This window comes from Oryza glaberrima, chromosome 1 (genome assembly GCF_000147395.1).
Source record: "Oryza glaberrima chromosome 1, OglaRS2, whole genome shotgun sequence".
Taxonomy (NCBI): domain Eukaryota; kingdom Viridiplantae; phylum Streptophyta; class Magnoliopsida; order Poales; family Poaceae; genus Oryza; species Oryza glaberrima.
Genome location: NC_068326.1, coordinates 12,255,025 through 12,278,971, shown reverse-complemented (window position 1 = coordinate 12,278,971; position 23,947 = coordinate 12,255,025). Strand labels below are relative to the sequence as shown.

The window sequence follows — 23,947 nt, the reverse complement described above, 5'->3', positions numbered from 1 at the left end:
ATCTTGGTCCACAAAGGACTGGTCTCAGACTACGGGCTTCACCTTCCACGATCAACCGCTTGAACCCACCCCTCTCTCAACAAGTTCACGTACATAGTCCACAAACACCCAGTGTCAACCTGGCTACCTCCTTCGGTCCGTAGCCCATAATACACACACACAAAATATGTCCACCAAACCTGTCTCTCTATAGTTACGTGGTGACTCAGATCAGATCACCAAGAGCCATAGACTAATTCATAAACCCTCTCTCGATGATGATTTGATTCTTTTACCACAACTTTTAGTTGTACATCCAATTTATAATCGGTTTCAACCATTTTATTAATTAAATGAACAATTAAAGACACGTATTGAGTAGCAAATTAACATATATAAGTTTAATATAAGGATATCATAAACATGAAACTAACCACGTGCATTGTTAGTTTAATTATTAATCAACATTTTTGTACAACGACTTTCATAAAAACAAGAATGCCCTGTAGTGCCAGAGCCGTAAAGATTAGAGACGATCATACAAATTCTGGAAAAAACAACATCTGACTCTTAATTTTAAATCAAATTGGTGGACCAATCCTTTCAACAACTAATATTTATCTCCTCCCCACCCTCCCCCATGCAGCGTGCGCCCTTCCGCTACACACACTTCTTTCCTTTTGTTTTCTCTCTATGACAACTATAAAACCAGAGTTATATTTATGGGCTGTTAAAAAGCCGAAGTATAGAGTCATTGCTAGCTCTCCCTTTAGCCTCCACCATCCCGTGCTTCTTCCTCTCTCTTTTCTTCTCAAATGTGTGTTATCTATGTCTATAAATTTATAAAATGCACATTTATATCCATAATCTTATTTTAATATAGCACCTGACATCTAAAATTCAAATGACATAATTAAAGTGTTGACGTAGTCAAGTACTTCGCTATAGTATTCCTCATCATCAACTATCACCACTTCTAAATTTGAGGTTAATTGTCCACCTTTAATATGACAATCGCACTGCATCGGACATACATGATCATCCTCTCTCTATTGCATCATCTATATATCTTGGTGCTAGGGACCTCCGATCACCACTTCTAAATTTGAGGTTAATTGTCCACCTTTACTATGACAATCGCACTGCATCGGACATACATGATCATCCTCTCTCTATTGCATCGTCTATATATCTTGGTGCTAGGGACCTCCGATCACTGACGTCGTTTGTCACTTATCCTCCTTTCCCATAGGCATGGTGGGATCCATGGAAATCAATTTTGGAGTGGTGAGAGTCGATTTAGTAACGAAGTGTCTATTCTTAATAACTTAAATGGCTATGCCAATGCCCATAAATGATGCTCTTAGTAATTACCATCTATATCCTATAAAATAAGGGAGATCCAATGATTTTAGCAGCAATCAAGGAGGAAGGGAAAAAGATTTTAGCAGCAATCAAGGAAGAAGGAAAAAGACTATGATATCCATCATTACGTAAAGGGTTGGTAGAGAATGGAAGGTGGTTGGATTAAGATTGGACAATAAATAATACTACATGCTTCAATGGGACAAGTGGTACTCAATCCTTTACATCTTGAGTCAAAATTTGAATTCTTGAATTTATAAGGCTGAAGGGAGTAGAAATAAATATAAGTTTAAAATTACATTAAGTAGTCATATTAGCCATATTTCAATAGAAAATATATTCAATTAATATATCCTAAAATCCATAAGAACATCCACAGTATACCAGAAAAATGTTAGTTTAGAAAAAAAAAGAGAGTAAATTTCACTTTGGGCCCGGTTTAATAGCCAAAGTTTCACTAAGGAGTAGGCCTAAACCCATATTTTCACATAGCACCAGGTAAAATTATAGATGGCCATTTGGGCCGCCTGGCCGTGCCTGGGCTGAGGCTTGTTGGGCCGGCACAGCCCGACCGACGCACCGGCCCGTGTTGTGCCAGCCCACGGGCGGCATCCACGGCCTAGGCACGGCCCAATACTACTTGGGCCTGCCGGGCCGGCCCGAAGGCACGAAGGCCCATCGTGCCTGCTCATAGAAAAAGTCTATTTTTGGTCCCTTAACTCTGCGGATGTGTTTAAATGGCTCGAAAATAAGTCTGTTTTGTATACCTCTTGTCTTGGGCCTTGCCTTATAAGATTATATAAGTCTATTTTTCATCCCTATATTTTTTTATTTGATCGGGCTGTACCGGGCCGGGCCGGCACGGGCACGACCCTAGTCGGGCCCTGCCGAGCTTGGGCTGGGCCAAAATTGCAGGCTTCGGGCCGGGCCATGGGCCTTGGGCCATATGACGATCTATAGGTAAAATTACCTTTCTTTACACTTTGGACCGGGTTGCACTGATTTGGACCGCCACGTCGTCTTCGGTCCAATCCACGTGAGCAAGACCTTGACGGTAAAAGAGATGGCGTGGAAAACTCTATTCGCGGTGAGAGGAACTACGCGCGCGGGAAGTCACGCGTGTAGGGCGTGAAGCCGACGCCGTGAGGGTTCAAGCACGGCACCGGCGGCGGCACCACCACGCCCCCGGCAGATGATAGCCCCCCTTACCCCGGCTACGGCACTGCCTCGAATAGGATTTGGTTGGCCCTGATCAAGATTTCATCGGCTGCTCGATGTGTCCGCTCGACTGCTCTCCCTCATCAGCTGTAGCCATCAAGAGCGCCTGGAGTTAGCAAGCAGCAGCGGCTCCATCCTTCTTGATTCTTGCATGGATTCTGAAGGTAATCAAACGTAGTAGCTGAAATTGCTGATTTAATTTTCCTGCTGCCTTGTAATGGCATTACTGAGGTGCTTGAAGTGCCCCCAACAAGAGCAGACAACCCTGCAAGAATCTAGTTTAACCGTCGTCTCTCCTGCATGTTGTCCCCACAAGGAGCACACTTCAAAGTTCAAGCGGCAGCGACGGAGGCGGCAACGGCAGCGGCTGGGGCGGCAGCGACGGCCGGGGGGCGGCGGCGACGGCGATGGCAGCGGCAGTGACGGCGGCGGTGGCGCCCGGCCTTCTGTGCCGCTGTGCGCTCTCTCTCGAGCGGAATACGCACTGAGTCTAGGAGACTCCGCACGATTCTCCCATGGACTGAGTCCACCAGCCATTGCTCATGTGGATTGGACCGAAGATGACGTGGCGGTTCAAATCAGTGCAATCCGGTCCAAAGTGCAAAGGAAGGTAATTTTTATCTGGAGTTATGTAAAAATATGGGCTTAGGCCTAGTCCATAGTAAAATTTTGGCTATTAAACCTAGCCCAAAATGAAATTTACTAAAAAAAAATCTAGGTATGCTGAATATTCAAAAAAAGAAACACATAAGAAGACAAGATGAAGATGAAGAAGGCGAAGCAGTAGCAACGAGAAAACATGCATGCAGCACCGGTGTGTTCGGCACCCCTTGTTCCCAAAAGGAACAGTCTACACGAAAAACGGAGCGATCCATTAGCACGTGATTAATTAAGTATTAGCTATTTTTTTAAAAAAATGGATTAATTTGATTTTTTAAATAACTTTCGTATAGAAAATTTTTTTAAAAAAACACACCGTTTAACCGTTTGAAACGCGTGCGCGTGGAAAATGAGAGAGATGGGTTGGGAAGAATGGGTGCCGAACATAGCTGGCTTGCGAGCTGCGAAGTGCACACACGCATGAGATGGCTGGCTTGATCTAATGTGATGCATGCATGCAGGGGCAAAAAAGTCTTAGATAAGTAGGCTAAGCCTAGATCGTCAAGAATTAGCAACCTTAGATCACAAGCCTAAAATATCAATAATTTTAAAAATGGAGGAAGTAGGTTATTACGGGACAATACGTCGTCATAACTCATAAATTAAAAACCGCAAAGTTCCAAGTAATTTAATTTTAGTTTAGAATTTATATGCTGCAAGGATAATTAAGAAAATAAATTTTTGACAAAAAACATGTTTATAATAGAGTAAAAATCATTTCAATAAAAAGGCACATCGAATACGAAAATTTCAAGCACATCGAATAAGTGTCCGCGCATGTGCGCGGGCTACATTTTTAGTTATATAAAAATATCATGTTTCGTAAAAATGTGGTATATATCATTGACCAGTACACTTGTGCAAAGCAAAATTCCACATGTCTTGTATCAATCCATCCATCCTTTTGGAACCCCCCACAGAGCAAGCTTTTGAATATTCTTGGACATTCAACTTGATCCACAGCAAGCCCTGAGCCCCCTTTTTCATCATTGAGGCCTTTTCTGCCGTCTGCCTATTGGCATGAAATGATCCTCTTCATCATAGGCCAAGAAAGTTGAGAAACTCCCTTTCAGAGAGAAACCCCTGATTCCTTCTCTTCTCCACCGACCTTGCGTTACCACATTTTCTTATCCTTTCGAGATCTCCAAAGAATAAACCTCCGGGGTGACCATGAGAAGATAAAAAGATCTGCTCTCTGGCTGCCGCTGGTGGATCCATCGCAACCTGCATAAAATGGACGCATCTGTTACAACTGTTCAAGTAACTGTCATTGGTTCAAAATGGCCGCCTCTCCACACTCTACGACATGTCATTGCACATATGTAAGGGCATCTACGACGACGTACAGTTGTGAGACAAGAAATCTTTAAGAGGAGGGCTGAATTAACTTGATGCATTTTGCATCATTTATCTTCAAAACTTTTACTAAATTTTGAGATAAATTATGCATCATGCATTTAGCCTAAGGCTCAAGTCCTAGCTATACTAGCCTTATCACAATTTGGTGCCACCACTAGCAGTGTATCGGAGCTCAAATTAAGCATGAATCTTGAAAAAATTGCATGGTTAATGTTAAATAGTCCCACAGTAATTGGTTGTGGAATTGGAAAAAGTCCAAAGATATAAGTTGGGGAGTCTATCACCAAGTGGGAAAGACCCTTTACGCTCATACGGTTATATAATCATCAATTGAATTTTGAAAAATTTTGCTACAGGACATTATGACTTCGCGATATTAACTGTAGAACATCGCATGAAGTAACTTCTGGGTGAAGGCACTCGATGAACGTGAAAATTAACTCGTGAACACCACGACCATTAGAATATTTGTTTCTGGTTGAACAGTAGAGTAAAACCGTGTGAAAGTTCTGATTGTAAGCCTCCCTAGATCCACATATCAGGTCTCCCATCTCTCTATCTCTATCTTTCTCTTTCACACATAGGGCATTATTGTAAGCCTCTAAGTTCTAAAATGTCATCGCTAGTCACTGGGACACTCCTGCACCCTGGCCTCCTCATCGCTTCGTTGAGGGTTTGCCCTCAACTTTCCCTTCCTCTTCTTCGCCATGGATGGCCGCCATAGACGCTACCACCTCTGCTCCACATCCATCAACAAGTTCTAGAAAAATGGAATATATCGTCCGATAACACGCTTTGATGCGCTCCCTTGGTCATATTCACCGCCGGAGCTCACCACCGATGTTTATCTCTCCTTCGGGATAGTGCCTTTGTCGGTCATGTTCCCATCGCTTTAGTTCTTCTCAATACTTGCTTCAGCCATGTACGAAACAGTTACACCATGGGACGTGCTCAGTCATCATCATCATGGCCGTTCCTTGCCGAATTCCTCAAGCCCTCACTCATCTCCCCACTCCTCGTTTTGGATTGACCTGATAACGAAGAGGAAAGTGCCGAATTCTGAATAGGTCAAATAGTAACCAAACCATAATAAAAACCAGACCCGTGATTGAAGAACTGACAAGTGGGTACAGGGATACTTTAGAAATTTCACAAGGTTTCTCTCTCCTATTCAATCATAAATAAATATTCTAATGGATGTGGTGTCCATGAGCTTGTTTTCATGTTTAGAGTAACTTTTCCAAAATTTCTTAAAAGTCACAGTGATGGGAACATGACCAAAACCGCGAAATCACAGTGTTTCGTAAAAAAAAATAAAATTGCCTTAAGATTGTCGGGGGAAGGTCTCCAGCTGGCCGAAATCTAGAATTGATCATTTTATGAAAGATGAAGTCACTACGTACGGTGTAATCTAGCCGGACCTACTACGATACCACCAGTCCACCACCGAGGGTTCTCGTGAGCTTAAGATGAACTAAGGCTCACACGTGGATACCTTGGGCTTAAAATTTAGAGTGTTGTTTACCATCCCCTGAAGCGACTAAGACCCAAAAAAAGCCAAAAAACAGAAAAAGGTCTCCACACATACCTCAGTGCCTTCTCCTACCAATGCAAGCGAACACCACATCCACACGTCGCCAGATTCCTTTCCCCTTGGGAAGTTTCAACCCCCAAGCCACTATAAATTCCGGCTCCCACGCATCGTGCGTTGTATCTCACACTACTAGCTAGATCTCACTTGCACCACTCGCAATTAGTGTTTTCGCATCAGGACGACATGGAGGCGTCAGCTGCTGATCATCACGGTGGCCACCACCACCAGACGACGAAGAAGATCATCAGCCAGGGCTCCGACGGCATCGGCGGCGGCGGCGGTGGCGGCGGCAAGTCGAGGGTGGACCTGTACGCCGGCGCGGTGGCGCAGCGGGCGCTGTACGGGCCGACAACGACGAGCCGGTGCCGCGGCGCGGCGAGGCAGAGGCAGCAGGCGGTGGCCGGCGGCAAGGACTCCAAGCAGCCCAGCAGGCTGAGCAAGATGTCCGGGGCGGAGGGCACCTGATGATGAAGTATCTGTCGCGTGTGGTGTTGCAGCGCTTTGCAGATTGCAGATTTGCAGTATGTACTATGTATATTGGTTGTAGTAGCTAGAAGTGAGGATCGCGACCGTCCTTGGTTACATTTTCGTGTGGCGCTGGGACGAGCTTAACTGGTGCTAGCTGTGTGATCCTTGTGCATATACAGTACATGTGATGCTGTTGGAACAAATAAATTGAGCTAGTTGGATACTGAATTGGATTGTTATGTGTACTAGTATGATTTCTGAGTAGTAGTAGGACGTTCATGGTGAAATCTCCATACTAGCGTATATATATGGGCTTATATCTCTTGACCAGTTGATATAGTGGCCGAGTTTTCAAGCTCAAGCCCAAACCCAGTAAAAGCATCTCCAACAGCCTCTCTACTAAGCTCTCCAAGCTAAAAATTTGATAAATGAACCAAAAACACTCCTCCAACAAACTCTCCATTCACCTCTCCAAGCCAACTACCTCTCCATTCAAGCCCACCCACTGACTAATATTGGCCAGCCTCCTAGGCTGGCTATCCCCCAGCTCTCCTCTACCCGAGCTTCTCCTCTCCCTCCAGCTCCGCTACCACACCACATCCTCTCGTCTCCTTGCGCCGCGGCCACCATCCACAGGGAGCCGACGTCTTTCCTCTCCTTCCTCCGCGGTCTCCAAGGACGGGTCAGACGACGGCAGCGACGATGCCATCGTTATTCGCGAGGCGAGTTTGTAGGATCTGCAGATCGAAAGAACGAACGAACAGAATAAAAAACGAAAACAAAACGCTCTTAGTTGGGGATCGAACTAGAACTCTCATGGCAATGCGAACAGAAGGAATCCAAGACTGCTTTGCAACACAAGGCACAAGCAAAAAAGAAGCAGGATTCGATGGATGGAATGGATGGATTACCTTTGGCACAAAGAGAGATGGGGGGTGCCGAGTGGGGAGACGAGCAATAAGTAGTAGGGTCGCCATTAGGAGGAACGCTCCGTCGTCGTCGCACCCGGCCACCGTCGCCCCATCGTCGTCGGGCACGAACACCGCCGCCCCATCGTCGCCGCGCGCGGCCACCGCCGCCCCGCCGTCGCCACGCGCTGCCACCGCTGCCCCGCCGTCGCCGCGGGCGGGCACCACTGCCGCAAGCAAAAAGAGCTTGGGGAAGAGGGGGAGCAGGATAATGAGGAAGAAAGTGATGTAGAAAGCGGATATATGGGTCCCGCTGTTATAGACTCAGAATAGAGAGGATGAATGGAGAGGCTGTTGGAGTAAATAACGGATTTAACTTGTCAAATTAAATGAATAGTTGGCTAAATAGATATTTGGAGAGTGGGATTTGGAGAGACTGTTTGAGATGCTCTAAGTCAACAAAAAGAAGAAAATGGTCATGTCAACAAACCAAGCTGGGCTGTGTTGTTCATGAATCCTCTAGTTGGAAAATACAGCAAAGCAGTTTGATTTTCAATCTGTACAAATTAGCCAAGAGCATGGGAAATTAATCTGCAATCAGTTTAGTTCCAACAGGTGGCGAACACAACACTTTATACATGAATAATTGTCCTATATATAGCTTGATCTAAATTTGATTTAATTTGTCTACATCGAATTCGTCCGGCTAAACACGTTTGATTTGTCTGGACGATCTGTCAGTCTGGTTTCATCATCAGAGCTCCTCTGGATCGCCAATATCTATGTTGAATGAACCTGGTTGTGCAGGCATGAGCAACCTCCTGTTTCCGTTGCTTAGCATCGTCGTTACATCGTGCATCGTTGGCCTGTCCTCTGCACTGTCTTGGACACACAGAAGTGCCACCTGAATGCACCTAATAATGTCCATTTCTTGGTAATCTTCTCCCAAAGATGGATCCACCAACTCGTCGCATCTCTCTTCTTTCCAAAGTTGCCAAGCCTATTAGCAAATATTAAACAATATAAAGTTTCAGAGGGTAAACATAAACGAGCAACAGTGATACATGCAGCTTCAGTAGGAAAGGATGAATATGCAGAGTTTTTAGGAGATTTTCACTCACATATCTCCTGAGCTCGTATGATCTTCCAGATAATTTGTATGAACCCACGGCTCTTTTCCCACTTATGATCTCAAGAACCAAAATGCCAAAGCTAAAAACATCAGACTTTGTTGAATAAACATTTTGGGAGCAGTACTCGGGCGCGATGTATCCACTGAAAAGAAATGTTTCATGTGCGTCCATCAGATTTTAATGCAAAATAATTGTGTAAAAAACTACAGGTAATGCACAGTAATTTGAGCAATCGTGTGCAGTGATATTTTGTAGCTTTTGCTGTCCAAATTAATCGGAAAATGCTCCCGACGACGAAAGCAACGTGACTCCAAAGGAAATTATTATTCGGTTTCTCCAGAGTCCACACTAAACAAATTTAAAAATATGGTGTTAACGGAATGATACTAGCTTGAGCAACTATCAACAAATAGTTCAATTCAATACTCCAACTCGTATTGGTGCACATGGTCTTACAAATTTAAAATTAAGAAATATCTGCACTGAACTTTCCGTGTTCTTAAGTTCTCTGATTGTAACAGATCAATCCAATTTATTGCTGATAGACTGAAATTTAAATAGTATATGAACAAGTTGCAGGTTCCGTTTTCAATTTCTCATTAGGTGTAGAACATTCCCTTTACAACTAAACTAGAGATAGACGACTGACGAGGACGTTTATGCATTTCAACAGAAGGTAATTCAAGATCAAATTTAACTTCATTTGACCAAAACCAAACGGACGTGAACCCAGGATTATCTTCATGGACACAGTTTTTCTGATACCAGCAATGTTCATTGACAATATGACCCAATTTTGGTAGATAATTTATTTTATTTCTAGTCTGGGTATGTCAATGTATGTCTACCTTATTTCTTTGGCACATATTTTATTAGTTGGATACATGTAAATTATGGGCTTTCAAAGAACTGTTATTCCTATTTAACCTGAAGAAATTTTACAGTACTTTAGAAAGTACGTCAATGTATCTAAATTTTATACTAAAAATTTGGTTCCTCAAGGTATAGTACCCGTAGGTACTAAATTTTACGCTTAAAAATGTGATACCTTCCAATATTTTCTCGAGAATGGTAAAATTAGTCATTTAACCTGAGTATATCACTTGTTTGAATAAGTCCACATAGATCTTGACAAGTGATAAGGATTTGTCATGATTATAGAATAGGAGGGGTGAAGATTCCTTACACTAGTCAATTCTACCTAGTATTCCACATGCATTTTGTAGTACTAAATATCACTTCTTGAGTGTGTGTGTATATATATATATATATATATATATATATATATACTTACTCTATGGGATGATTTAAGATCGACCTTAGTGTAATCTATTAACTTATTAAAGAAATAGAAAAAGGAGCCTCCACGTTCGCTCTCATGGCTTAGAAATTCTCATATTAATCGGAGAAAAAGAAAAACAGAGTCCATATAGAAATACAATTTAGAAATAGTTGAAATTCGGAATTAAAAAATAAGGAATATTGGAAGAGGAGACTAAAGTCCATATAGAAATACAATTTATAAATAACTGATATTCAGAATTAAAAATAAAAATATTAGAAGAAGAGTATAGAGTCCATATAGAAATATAATTAAGAAATAATAGAAATTAGGAATTAAAACTAAGGAATATTAGAAGTAGAGTATAGAGTCCATATAGGAATTTAAAACTAACTAAAATTCGGAATAAACATAATCTCTAATATTGTAAAAATTGAAGATGTTTTTTCTGGTATTTTGGTACGTCATCCGTGTATGAGTCGGTTTCTAAGTTCGTTTGCTTTTGGAAATACATATCTGTATTTGAGCCGGTTTTTAAAATCGTTCACTTTTGGTAATACATAAGGAATCATATAAGAAATATGTTTAAAAAAGCTCGCATGCTAACTTGAGACGATCGGACTCCTAACCGTAGCTCATGATTTTCTAAAAATATATATATCCAAGCAAACTCCCACAGTGAATTTCATCTTAACTAAACCATATAACACTAATAAGATTAACATAAACTTCACCCGTTACAAAGCACGGGTATTTTTCTAGTAATATTAAAAGTAAAGTTTAGAGTTCGTATAAAAATACAATTTACAAATAACTAAAATTAGAAATAAAAAAATATGGGAAGAAGAGTCTAAAGTCAATATATGAATACAATTTAAAAGTAACTGAAATTCAAAATTAAAAATTAAAGAATATTGAAGGATGACTTTAGAGTCCACATAGAAATATAATTAGAAAAAATAAAAATTCAGAATTAAAAATAAATAATATTGAAAGAAGAGCCTAAAGTTTATATAGAAATACAATTTACAGATAACGAAAATTCGGAATTAAAAAAATGAAATATTGAAATACGAGTCTAGAGTCCATATAGGAATATAATTTAGAAATAACTAAAATTTGATATTAAAAATAATTAATAACTAATACGTATATAAAATAGAATATAAATATTACACATTAGTAGTTTTGTAAAGTTAGTACAAAATTTAAAATTATGTTGCCATTTTAATATATTTGAATAATACATTGAGAAAATATATATGCTATTATATGAGAGAAAATATAATGATGCTAACCGAGCAATCTGCGTAGACCACCATGCTAGTTTGTACTAAAATATACAAATTTAATGTGGAATCTACATGTTGTAAAACAATGGTGAGTATTCTAGCTATATATACTATCATGGCTTCAAAGGAAAATGTTCATTAATGTGTAAGTACAAACTTCTCAGCAGATTGAAGACTAGCGAGCTACAAAACTACAAATCCTAAAATGATAGGGAAGTGCCTCACATAAAATTAAAGGGTAGATATACTTACAATGTTCCTATTGCTGTTGTCGTATTTGATTCTGTCACACTGGAGAGGCAAATCCTAGCAATACCAAAATCTGAAATTTTGGGATTCATTTCATGATCTAGCAGTATGTTGCTAGGTTTCAGGTCTCTGTGGACTATACATGCATGTGCATAGTCATGTATATAGAGTAGACCTTCTGCTATCCCTTCAATTATGTGCCGACGCACATGCCAGTTCGGTTTCACTTCTTCCTCTCCTGTCATATTTTTTCACAATAGTAAATACAATTAATTAATGAACCAAAATAATTTGAGAATATATACAAATATTACTTTGTAGCTAGTGCGAGTGAAAAATTAATAAAACGTGCTTTCTTGCTGAAGGGTTAGAGGCATACCGAAAATTAGGCCATCCAAGCTTCCATTAGGCATATATTCATAGACTAATATCCTCTCCTTGCTTTTGATGCAGCACCCAAGGAGCCTAACAAGATTCCTATGCTGAAGGCATGCTATGAGTTTAATTTCGTTTTTGAACTCCTTGAATCCCTGTGCAGAATTTGGGGCAAGTCTTTTCACTGCAATGTCTTGGTTCGTAGTCAAATGGCCCTGATGATGAAACATAGATATATATTTATATAGTTGCATGTCAGAGGATTATTGGTGATCAATTATTTGTCCAGACTCTAAATGCATAACTAAAATCCGTTATATTTTAGAACAGAAGTACTTATACTATATTTAGAGAATACGCATTTACCTTGTAAACATGACCAAATCCACCTTCTCCTAGCTTATTTTCCCTGGAGAAATTGTCCGTGGCATCTTTTATCTTAGAAAACTTGAACAGTGAAAATCTTTCATCGCTTTCACTCACGATTTCCCTTTCCAATATGACTAGATCCCTCTGCAACAATAACTCTGTCGTTGCCACAGAATTGTAAGCAAAAATCAATATGAAGTGACAATGAAGAATACAGTATTGACCATAATCTTGTGTATATATATATATTAACTAGAGAGCAAGAAAACAACATATCGGTCAACAGTCAAAGAAATTTTAGTTAACTCGCCTCTTATCTCCTTGACGATGTAAGGCCTGAGCAGCACCACGGATATGATCAGTACCAAGCACGGCACGCCAAATATGACGATCTTCAGCATCGTGCTCAGTCCCTCTAGATGCAAGTAAGTGTGCAATTAAAAGATACTAGCTAGATGAAAAAGAGATAAGTGTGCAAACAAATATGATATGACTTTATAAGAGAAGAAATGAGAAAGATAATTTAGACTATAAGTTAATCATTCAAGAGCTATGAATTGAGATGATGTGACTTAATTAATTAGAGAAGAGAATATTAACAACACTTAAAATTTAGTGGGGACGAATTTTATAGATATATTGGATTAGATTACATACATTAATCAGGTGATATATATGCAATTATGCATGCATGGTTGTCTGAAAATATGATTAAATTGCTGTAGTTAATCTTGCAAGGACATGCTCATGCAAGGAGCTAGTGCATATATGAATTGAAATCAACGAGAAGACGACATACTTTTTGGCATGTTGAGCTTGATAGTGGTGCTGGTCTCCTTGAAGAAGACATCCTTCTCGTAGCGGAGGTTACACCGGACTCCGAGGATCCTCCCACCGACCGGCCGTGACGAAGCGTCGCCGAACAGCTTCGGCATCTGCGCGATGATGCCGGCGAGGCAGCTCCGGCACTGCTCGCCGGTGAGGTCCGGCGTGCACTGCACCAGCCCGTACACCACGCTCACCCCCTGCTCGTCGAACCACGTCTCCCCGGTGGCGTACCGGCTCGGCGACGACGATGACGGCGGCGACCCGAAGGCGGCGAGGTCGGCCGTCCTGTTCATCAGCTCCGTGGCCTTCGCCATGAACCGCGCCGCCGCGTCAGCCCCGGTGACCTCGTTCATGTTCTTGCCCGACCAAAGCGGCTCGTTGTCGCCGGGGTCGGAGAGGAGGCGGCCGTCGTTGGTGTAGCGGATCATGTACTGGTCGTAGTAGACGGTGGCGTCCGCGGCGCCCGGGCAGAACTGCGCCGCAGCGTCGCGGAACGCCGACGCGAGGCCGTCGGTGCAGTTGCCGCCGGTGAAGTCGCCCCGGCAGAGCACCAGGCCGTGCACCTCGTCGGGCGCCGCGCCGTAGCTCCCCGACGCGAAGCCGGTGGCGAAGGCGCGCCTGGAGAGCGCGCCGCCGAGGGCGCGCAGGTTGGAGAGGTACGCGCTGCCCGCCGTGTGGTTGGTGCCGGCGGTCGCGTTGCAGTGCGTGTTCAGCGGGCTCACCGTGGCGGAGGAGGCGTCCTGGCCGCTCGCCGCCGGTGGCCATGAGGTGGTTAGCACGAGGAGGAGGAGGAGGTTGAGCATGGTGCCCGTATGTGGGACGACGATAATAAACGTTCAGTTGTACTAGCTGCTGAGCTAGCTTAGTAAAGTTGTAGGAACACAAGTGGAGTATATAGTGAAGTGGAGCTCATGGCTAGTAACTCTCGAAAGTCCGAGGTCATTTGATGAATTGTGATAATCTGATCGATTAGTTGCAACCGACCCAGCAAGAGTATTAGGCATAGTTGAAAACATATTATTGACCAGATTATTATAGTGTGTAGAATCGAATAGCAAGAATTAAGCCAACCAGAGGAGGAGGTGAATGGTTGTAGTACCCAAAACCCAAAATATTAGCGGAATTAAAAGTTACTCACAAATTCGATGGCGATCTGTCTAATCGGAGAAGATACACTGGTCTGAACTCTCGATTACCACCGGTCTGACTGGTGGAGTTGCTCCGTTCTGACCGCTCGATGAGCCGCTGTCGCCTGTCACCGCCGCCGGTCTGACCGTCGTGTTCCCACCGGTCTGACTTTTATTACTTTTCTCTCAAAGTGCAACATCGTCACTCCTCACGAAAATCTCGACTAAACTCGAAACGCTAACTTTTCTCTGGACTCAACTCTCTCAAAAACGATACTGGAAAATCACACCCTCTCTCTCTATTTATACCCAAGGTAGGCAGCTTAAAGCCACGAACCAACCTTGTACAAGAAGTCTTAATCTCCTAGAAAACCTTCCCGTACAAGAAACGAACTTTACAAACTCCAATTATACCAAATTTGACTCCCTCCAAATTCGACTTCGCATCCCATACGCACACAATATCTCCATCGTATGCCATATGGAATCTTCACCAACCATGTGCATTGATATTTAGCCTAAGCATTCCGCATGATATCCTAATCGTCCGAAGGCCATCTTCTCTCAAGTTGACTCCCGATCCATCACCGGCAACACTCTCCCGAGGCATTAAGAATCACCTACACATGCATTAATCAAGAAACCATACCCGAGGACAAGTTTTCACCAACTTGACTCATTGTAAGTAAACAACAGTATTACATAAGCATAGTATCCATTTAGAAGCCATAAACATAAATTATCCACAGATATCGAAAGAATCAACCCGAAACTAACACTGCGTCAGCCGGTCTGACCGCACACATTCCACAGACTGACTCGCTACCACAGCCCGGTCTGACTGGACCACTCTGTCAGTAATTCCTGTTGATCATTTGAAAATTCCAATCATCTTCAAAACCACTTCGCAAATAATCTCCAAATATCAAAACCAATAATCTCAAATGCCAATTGTTCTTCACAAAATAACAATCAAACACGCTTTGATTTTATATAGTGGATTATCTACACAATTATACATGCAAATTAGATATTTTAGGGCATAAAATTAACAAACAGCTTAGAGCTAAGATATATTTTTCAGGCTCTTAGCACATAATCCACAATAATAATCCAAGTAAATAGCTAAAATACAGAGCCAAGAGCATTGCAGAAATTAATCATCAAATAGTACGCATTGCATGGGCTTTTCTTGTTCATATTACAACTATTGAAGTCATATATATATTCCGGAGATTTATTTTTTTTAAAACACAGTATTAACGTAGACGCTCATATAAACGTGCCCACACTTACCCATATTAATGCACATATGCAAATCCTATTCTTATGAGCACCTCTGAAGACTGGACTAATATATCTTAAGATTGAAGAAGTCAACATAGGTGACTCATTTTCGATGGACATGTCGCCTAAAAGGGTCTCGAGGATCGGATATGTGACCTATATAGTGGTGAATGGGCGTTTCCTCAAAATTCAAAAACTTGCAGCGAAATTAAACCTAACCAGACAATCTTGTACCAGGTCGAACAATCTGACAATAGAGTAGTCGGACATTCGGGGACCGTGGCGGATAATCCAGTTAGTGTGAAAAACAATAAAGCTCTAAGGGTCTCGGATTGTCTGACTGTGGTAGGATAATCCGACACACATGGAGAATTTAACAAGAAATTTACCAAGATACAAACTAGAGGAGCTACTCAAGCACACTTCTTACACAATCTAGCTAGTTGAGGATAGAACTAAACATGCATGCAAGCAACACAACTAGTACAAGGTAGACACCGAAGTTTGGATTAAGCAATCCTACGTCTTTGTTGATGGGCTTTGAAAAGCCGGATTTCTTTTAGGGAAACACCGATGGTGTGGTGAGGGAGTTGAGGGTGCATGACTCCACTCACTAGGGTTCAAATCCTGGTACCCATGAATATTATTGACATGCAGGTGAGCTTCCAACAGGATTTTAGTGAGATCAAGGATTTGTTGATGGTTTCCGTCTTTTAGAGCGTGTGTTGAACAGGGGCATTCGTGGGGTGTGAGTGTGGTGTTGCTTGTGTAGTTTGTGTAATGGTGTGTGTGCGTGTGCGTTAGTCGTTCAATCATGGAAAAAAAGAAGGAAAAATCCGGTCTCTTTTAACCCTTTTCCTCTTCAAGCAACCTCTTATGGTGCATTGGACTCCTCAAGCAACCACCTAGGGCGAGTTCGTGCTCCAAGTAATCCACTCGGTCCTAAGATTAGACATCGTGCAGTTTCCTTCGGTGAAGCTCGCTTTGCCAAGAAACCACCAAGAAAAAGCTTGGCTTGCACTCAATGACCTCTTCCCTTCCGGAGGCACATGTGTTGGTATTCAATACGATCACAGATAAATTCGCAAGTGTGTGGATACCGCTATAGTATTTCATCAGGAAGTATTCCAAGGGTATCGTTATTTCCCCGCAAAAAAAAGGGTATCATTATTCCTTCTCCATAAGGAAGACGACGGTGTAAAGAATGGATCGATATATTCATAATCATGCTATTAATATACCATAATCTAACATGAGTAAATCATAATGATAATAATATGATAGTGTGATGCACAGAAGAATCATCTCAATAAATAAACTAGCTAGCTAGTGGAGAAAGACAGAAGAAAGTTATGGTTTCATATGTACTTCTATCTTTGTCATGTTTAGTCGATATAACATTCATATACATATACATGGCTAGGACTTATTTCTAGGTACATAGGCACTACCGAGAGACCACTCCATGCTGGTCTGCTAGTGAGGTTTTTGATAGCTGTTTTACGAACTCTTACATCATATACAAACGTGGAGGACTATAAAGGACAGACAAGGCTATCACCACTTGTCGCCTACCTCTACATTTCTGTGGGGTATACTCGCATCCAACGATTTATCAATCTAAGCACCATGCTTACATTGCAAATTAATACACTAATTCCTGCGGGACTCCCACCCTACGAATGGACAAGTAATAACTTGTGCAACCAGTTAGTATGATTGGACCGATGCCGTGGAATAGATCAACTAGCCTAAACATATATAGTTTATGAAACAGGTATAAACTAGTCATAATTGATAAAGCAATATATAAACTACGAACACAAATGAATACAGAAGGTAATTTCATTACTAAGTTCATAGTCTTACAAAGAGAGTAAAGTATTAAAGACATACCCGAATCTTCAAGAAGACTAGGAAACCGAAGAACAATTCTAAGCCTAAACTCTACTAATCTAGAGAATAATACAAATGAGGAATCAAGAGATTGCTTTTTGAATGTGTGTTGTTGACGACCAAATTTGGTAAGGTATGAACCAGGTTCGGCATTGGAATCAAAGTGGATTCAGCAAAGAGCTAGATTCGAAGAACAGAGTATGCATTGGCTGCGAAGACATCGGCTGGGATTTGCATCGGCTGAGATGGAGCAGACAGAGGACAGCCGATACAGCCGATACAACTGATTCTGTTAAGGATAGTTGTAAAACTGCTTCTAGAATCGATGAACGTGCTACACAAGGATTGCCACTACAGAGATAAGCTCTTGGATAGGCAATTGTATCTATTAATTAGGATATTTTGTAATTTCCTTAGAGATATGCTTGGGCAAGAGTCTGTCGTAAAGACTTATGTGTATCTTAGAGTTTGTTAGAGATGATAGTCGTGTCCAGCAAGGACATATCATGTATCTCGGGTATAAATATAACCCGAACCCATGTAATCAACAACAACAGTTCAATAACACTTTCGGAGCATCGCCACCCCTTTTACTTTCGTTCTATTTTGACAAGTTCTTGCTTTCGGGTTGAGCTGCATCAGTTTCGATCTTCAACTAGAGGTAAACTTGTCATGGCAGTTTGCGTTCTCGAGATTAGTGCTTCCATCTTTATGACACTCTAATCTTGTTTATGTAATTCGTCGAGTTATCATATATACTTAATAATCTTTATTAGTTGCGCTATGTAACTTACAATCGGCTGGTTTTTACTGTTAGAAAGTAGCCGATAGAGTTAGATATTGTTATTAATCTAGATTATATTGTGTATCTATCATCTCTTAGAGATTTTCATCATCTTGTTTAGATCTTACAGTTATCTTTACGCTTAATGCTGCATCGGTTGAGTTTGATCTATTATCTATAATTGTGATATCTGGCTTGCTTTATGATTGTCGAGAAAGATAGCATCGGGGTTTCAGCCGATCTTATCTGGTTTAGCTATCTTATACCTTATATGCATGACCTTCATGCTAAATATACCCTTTATATTAAGATCTTATTGCATTAGAGTATATTAGGCTTTTTGTTTGATATATTTTGCTTGTTTTAATATCTTAGAATAAAGTGGTATCGGAGTATTAGCCAATACATGCTAGACCTATCTGATCGGCTATGCTATAAACGTATATATAATCATTGCTTTAATGTATCTTTCGACTTAAGTGATTTATACTATCTCGGCATGGCGACCGATCTATCCCAATCACTTAGTTTAAATATACATCGAAGGAAAGATTATATGTCGTTAATATCTACAGCCGATCAAGTAGATTTAGTCTTATTTTATTCATTCATTACTACCGATCGATTCCAACATGACATCGGCTCGAAGATAAATGATATGTCATCGGCAACTAGCCGATCGGCTATTGTTTATGGATTTAACCGCGTTTTCTTGTCTTTTTTTCTTATTGATTGCAGGATCAAATCAACTGGCACGCTCACGAACCTAAAAGCAAGATTTTGGACCTGCACAGGAGTTAAACAGATCTTCTAGGCCAGTGTGTGTTTTCCGCATCAACACGCTTTTGGCACGCCCGGTGGGACACGAGTTGAACGCTTTTCATCATGTCGGATGGCAAGCAAGGTTCCAAGCCCCGGTTTACCAAACAAGCGCCTGGTCAACCATCTGAGGTTGACGATGGAAACATCATCCCAGTCACCCTAGACAAGCTGACATCGGAACAAAGGCAGGAATTTGGGCAGATGCTGAGCAATGTGAAGAACAAGTACCTGGATTCATTCAAACAGACCCGCTTAGGAGCAGTTATTCAGAAGTACAAGCTGAAGGTAGTTTCTGCCGATGAACCAGAAACAAGCTCATCTAAAGGTGGCAAAGCTAAAGGAGCCAAAGGTGACAAAGGTGATGGAGGTGATGCAGGTGACAAAGGTGAGGAGCCTAAAGAAGATGAAACTAAGGAGCAAGAGACCTTAGAATTCATAAATTCCAGGATCGGGTTGACTATGCTGTTCATCAAGCACTAATCAACCAATCAGGGGTGCCTGTCAATACTTTGACAAATATGATCAAATCTGTGGTTGGTGGCATAATTGCTGAGCATCAAGATAAGGGGCTAGTTTTTCTGCCAGAAGGTGTATTCCCACCATACAGGAATTTGGTGACCGGAAACCAGCAGCATGCTTCTAATGTACCTCCGGGCTAGCCGATGGCATTGGTTTCAGCTCCAGGACCAGGTGCATCATCATCGGCACAAAGGCAGACGTTAATCCTTATTTGTTGACCAGAGAACAACCTCAGCATGCTGGGCAAAACATCAATCGGCTGATTCAGGACCAAATTGCAGCAATGTTCGGGCTACCTCAGCCGGTTATCGAGCCAGTTCAGTCAACACCAATCAGGCAGCAAGTAGTGTAGCCAATTGGGCAACAGACGGTTCAGCCGATACTAGTTGGACAAAGAACACCTATCAATCGGCAACATCAGCCTATTGGAGCCCAATTTATTCCTGAACAGCAGATGCATAATGTGCAACAGCCTCCTCAGAACTATCTTGGTGGTAACTTAAACATCCAATATCAGTCTCATTCGCCTCAAGTTCAGTATCAAACAGGAGGATCACCTCAACATCAGCTTTTGCCTCAGTTCAACCAGTTTGATCCAGTCCAACAGCAGATACAAGGAGTATCACAGCAAAAGCCTTGGGCCGATATGATTGCAGATGTGATGAAGGAGCAGTTCGGGCTTAAGCCGAAGGATACTGGAAACTTGTATTGGCACCCTTACCCTGAGTGGTTTGGGAGAGTACCATTGCTAGGCCAATACAAGGTCCTAGATTTTTCAAAATTCTCAGGGCAAGATAATGTCTCAACTTATGAGCATGTCAGCCGATTTTTGGCTCAATGTGGTGAGGCGTCGGCTATTGATGCATTGAGGGTCAGATTGTTTCCTTTGTCCTTGTCTGGATCAGCATTCACATGGTTTTCTTCACTGCCTTACAATTTCGTTCATAGCTGGGCCGATCTGGAGAAACAGTTTCATAGCTACTTTTACAGTGGAAATCATGAGATGAAAATTTATGATTTGACAGCAGTTAGACAGAGGCATGATGAAACTGTACAAGATTATATTCAGAGATTCAGATATATGAGGAATAGGTGCTACAGTTTAGCTTTGACCGATCCTCAGTTAGCCGATCTGGCTTTTCAGGGTTTGATAGCTCCGATCAAGGAGAAGTTTTTGTCTCAAGATTTCGAAAGCTTGTCTCACCTTACACAGAAGGTAACCCTGCATGAACAAAGGTTTGCAGAGGCTAAGAAAAATTTCAAAAAGGTCAATCATGTTTATCCTTATATGTATGATTCTGAAGAAGAAGATGATTCTGAATTAGCTGCAGCCGAGTGGGCAAGAAGCAAAAAGGTTGTGACATGTCAGTGGGTGAAGAATTCTGGAAAAGAAGAAAAATATGATTTTGACATCACCAAAGCTGACAAGATTTTTGATTTGCTACTTCGGGAGAAGCATATTCAACTTCCTGCCGGTCATGTAATTCCATCGGCTGAAGAGTTAGGGAAAAAGAAATATTGCAAGTGGCACAACTCCAGCTCTCATGCTACTAATGATTGCAAAGTTTTCAGGCAACAGATCCAATTTGCTATTGAGGGAGGAAAAATTAAGTTTGATGACTCAAAGAAGCCGATTAAGGTGGATGGCCATCCTTTTCCTATCTACATGATGCATACATCTGGAAGAGCAGCCGATGAAGGAAAACATCGGGGTTCACAACTGAATTCAGCCAGGATTATCAACAAATATCAGAAAAGGCATGATAAGCAGCAGGAGAGATATCTTGAAGAAAAAGATGGCGGTTTTGATCCACATTGGAATTGTCAGTTTTTCAGGTTTTGCTGGAACGAAGGGATGAGATTGCCGTGGATTGAATATTGCCCTGGATGCGGTGACAATTCTGGGAACTCGAGCCGATCCTACAATAGAGGAAATCGGCTGAGTCAGAAAAGAGTGCTTGTTCATCAGAGGTTGGGTCCTATGCACCAAGCTCGTTCTAAGGAAGAGGGTGAAGACAGGAAGTCGCAATGGTGTCCTTCTGGTATTTTTACTAAGAATCAAAAGAGAAGGGTCCAAAGGATGAAGAACAGGGAACATTTTCAGGAGGTACTACAAGAAATCAACCATCGGCTGAAAAAAGACAAAGCAGGAGTGGCGTGTTAATAGCAAGGTCACGACAGCCGATGAGGTTGAAGCCGACAAAGCGAAGAGGTTGCCTAAGGGCAAAGCTGTTGCGTCTTCATCGGTAAACATGGTTTTTATGCAGCCTGCAGAGTTTGAGGCCAAGCAAGCCGATGTTGATGATGTAGAGGAGGCCTCTGCTAGGTTGATTTTGTCACCAGAACAAGCAATCTTTGAGAAGCCAGAGGGGACAGAAAATCGGCATCTCAAGCCATTGTACGTTAATGGGTTTGTCAACGGGAAGCCGATGCCCAAGATGATGGTTGATGGTGGGGCTGCTGTAAATCTGATGTCGTATGCTACATTCAGGAAATTGGGCAAGAATATAGACGATCTCATCAAGACAAACATGATTATCAAAGATTTTGGTGGCAATCCATCGGAGACCAAAGAAGTTTTAAATGTGGAGTTGAGACAGTCGGCAGCAAAACTGTTCCTACCACGTTTTTGGTCATCGATGGGAAGGGGTCGTACAGCCTGTTGTTTGGAAGGGATTGGATTCATGCAAATTGTTGTATTCCTTCAACCATGCACCAGTGTTTGATTCAATGGCAAGGTGACAAGATTGAGATCGTGCCAGCCGACAGGTCAATTAATGTTGCTAGTGCCGATTTAGTTCTTTGGGAGATGGATGGGATTGATTGCCTGTCTGGAAAAGTTTGAGAAGGAGATTATCTAAAAGTGCCCGATTGTGATATACAACCAATTAAAGATGGAGAGCCCAAATTATTACTTTGAGGGCGTCGTGGAGGGTTCAAATTTTTACACCAAGGACACAGTAGATGATCTCGATGGCAAGTTAGGACAGTGTTTCATGTCGGCCGATGATCTGGAGGAAATTGACATAAGTCCAGGGGATAGGCCAAGGCCGACATTCATCAGTAAGAATCTATCTGCAGAATTCAGAACCAAGTTAATAGAGCTATTAAAAAGAATACAGAGATTGCTTTGCTTAAGAATATTATGAGATGTCAGGACTCAGCCGATCGATTGTTGAACATCGGCTTCCTATCAAACTAGGATATAAACCACATCAACAACCACCTAGAAGATGTAAGGCCGCTATGTATGATGCTATCAAAGCTGAGATTACTCGATTATATGATGCTGGTTTTATTCGGCCGTGCCGATATGCTGAGTGGATTTCCAACATAGTTCCAGTCATCAAGACTTGGACTGCCGAATGGAGAGAAGTTGTAATCAACACGAGCGTCTGTGGATAACGTTAACCAGAAAACAGAAAACAACTTTTCTTGCGGCCTGGAGCTGTAGTTTTCTGCCTTGACTTTTATTGGTTCTCTCTATGATTATTGGCCGACATTGCAGATTTGCGCAGCGCGCAGGAACTTCCTGCGAGGATGCCGAGCACATCAGTTCAATGAATTCTGTGACTATGACCTTAAGTTGTTTATTCCAGGATGCACAGCTCCTGACGTGAAAGAGGAGACATTTTCTGTGGTTTTTAGTTTCTTTGTTGACGTCGTTGAAGATGACACCGCAATTAATTTGCAAGTGGTTAATTATTGGGTTGTTCATTGGCGTGAATTGAAATGCTCTCATAAGAGTAAGTATAATATTAGCATCATAAGGTCAATATTAGCATATTGTATTTGACCAAATGTTAGTACTTATTATACGTACGTATGGTTGGCTTTTGCTAGGATAATAGGCTCTCCTGTCTAGTCGTAGTGTAAAGCTGTGACTCTATAAAAGCCCATTTCCCTCGAAATTCCTGCTCGTAGCTCTACCTATAGTGGTAGTTTTGGTCATACATTTAACTGGCATAGTGGCCCGCGCAGATTATGCGTAACTTTATTTTTCTTATATAATATCGTATATATTTTTATATTTTCTTATAATAACATAACTTTTAATTTTGTACTAACTTAACCAAAATAACTAATATGTAATATTTATATTGTATTGTATATATGTGGTATTTATTAATTATTTTAAAATTTTAATTTTTTGTTAATTCTAAATTGTATTCCTATATAGACTGTATACTCATCAAGTCCGAAGTCATGTTATTTACAAATTTTATTCCAATAGACTCTAAACCCTTCTTTCAATATTTCTGTCAACGGGGGATACCCGTAGACCGGATATAGAGGGTATTGGGGTACGCTGGTACGAGGATCTACGTAATACGACATCAAGCAAAATAGGAAACAGGGATTATACTGGTTCAGGCCCCTTGGTAGGTAATAGCCCTAATCCAGTTGATATGGGACTATATGATGGAAACCAC

General features: G+C 41.6%; 2 protein-coding genes across 2 annotated transcripts; both read right to left on the bottom strand.

The window, feature by feature from the left end:
- Positions 1–6,962: 6,962 nt before the first annotated feature.
- Positions 6,963–8,031, bottom strand: LOC127770758 (uncharacterized). Its single transcript, XM_052296588.1, has 3 exons — positions 8,012–8,031; positions 7,555–7,864; positions 6,963–7,380 (listed from the first exon to the last, which is right to left on the bottom strand). The coding sequence occupies exons 1-3, from the start codon at positions 8,029–8,031 to the stop codon at positions 7,327–7,329; spliced, it is 384 nt and encodes a 127-aa protein (XP_052152548.1). The 3' UTR covers positions 6,963–7,326.
- A 23-nt stretch (positions 8,032–8,054) lies between these two features.
- On the bottom strand, positions 8,055–13,920 carry LOC127760170 (cysteine-rich receptor-like protein kinase 15). The gene is made up of 7 exons (XM_052284390.1): positions 13,051–13,920; positions 12,562–12,666; positions 12,249–12,409; positions 11,887–12,037; positions 11,511–11,742; positions 8,673–8,826; positions 8,055–8,551 (listed from the first exon to the last, which is right to left on the bottom strand). Exons 1-7 carry the CDS (start codon positions 13,880–13,882, stop codon positions 8,306–8,308), a joined length of 1,881 nt encoding a protein of 626 aa, XP_052140350.1. The 5' UTR covers positions 13,883–13,920; the 3' UTR covers positions 8,055–8,305.
- Between the last annotated feature and the right edge of the window lie 10,027 nt (positions 13,921–23,947).

Coding starts and splice junctions, on each gene's coding strand:
- LOC127770758 (XM_052296588.1), bottom strand. CDS start 8,031: ATGACCATTTTCTTCTTTTT. Junction 7,865..8,011: donor ATGACCATTTTCTTCTTTTT/GTTGACTTAGAG, acceptor AGTCTATAACAG/CGGGACCCATATATCCGCTT. Junction 7,381..7,554: donor CATCTCTCTTTGTGCCAAAG/GTAATCCATCCA, acceptor TTCGATCTGCAG/ATCCTACAAACTCGCCTCGC.
- LOC127760170 (XM_052284390.1), bottom strand. CDS start 13,882: ATGCTCAACCTCCTCCTCCTCCTCGTGCTAACCACCTCATGGCCACCG. Junction 12,667..13,050: donor CAAGCTCAACATGCCAAAAA/GTATGTCGTCTT, acceptor ACTTGCATCTAG/AGGGACTGAGCACGATGCTG. Junction 11,743..11,886: donor CTTGGATGGCCTAATTTTCG/GTATGCCTCTAA, acceptor ATATGACAGGAG/AGGAAGAAGTGAAACCGAAC.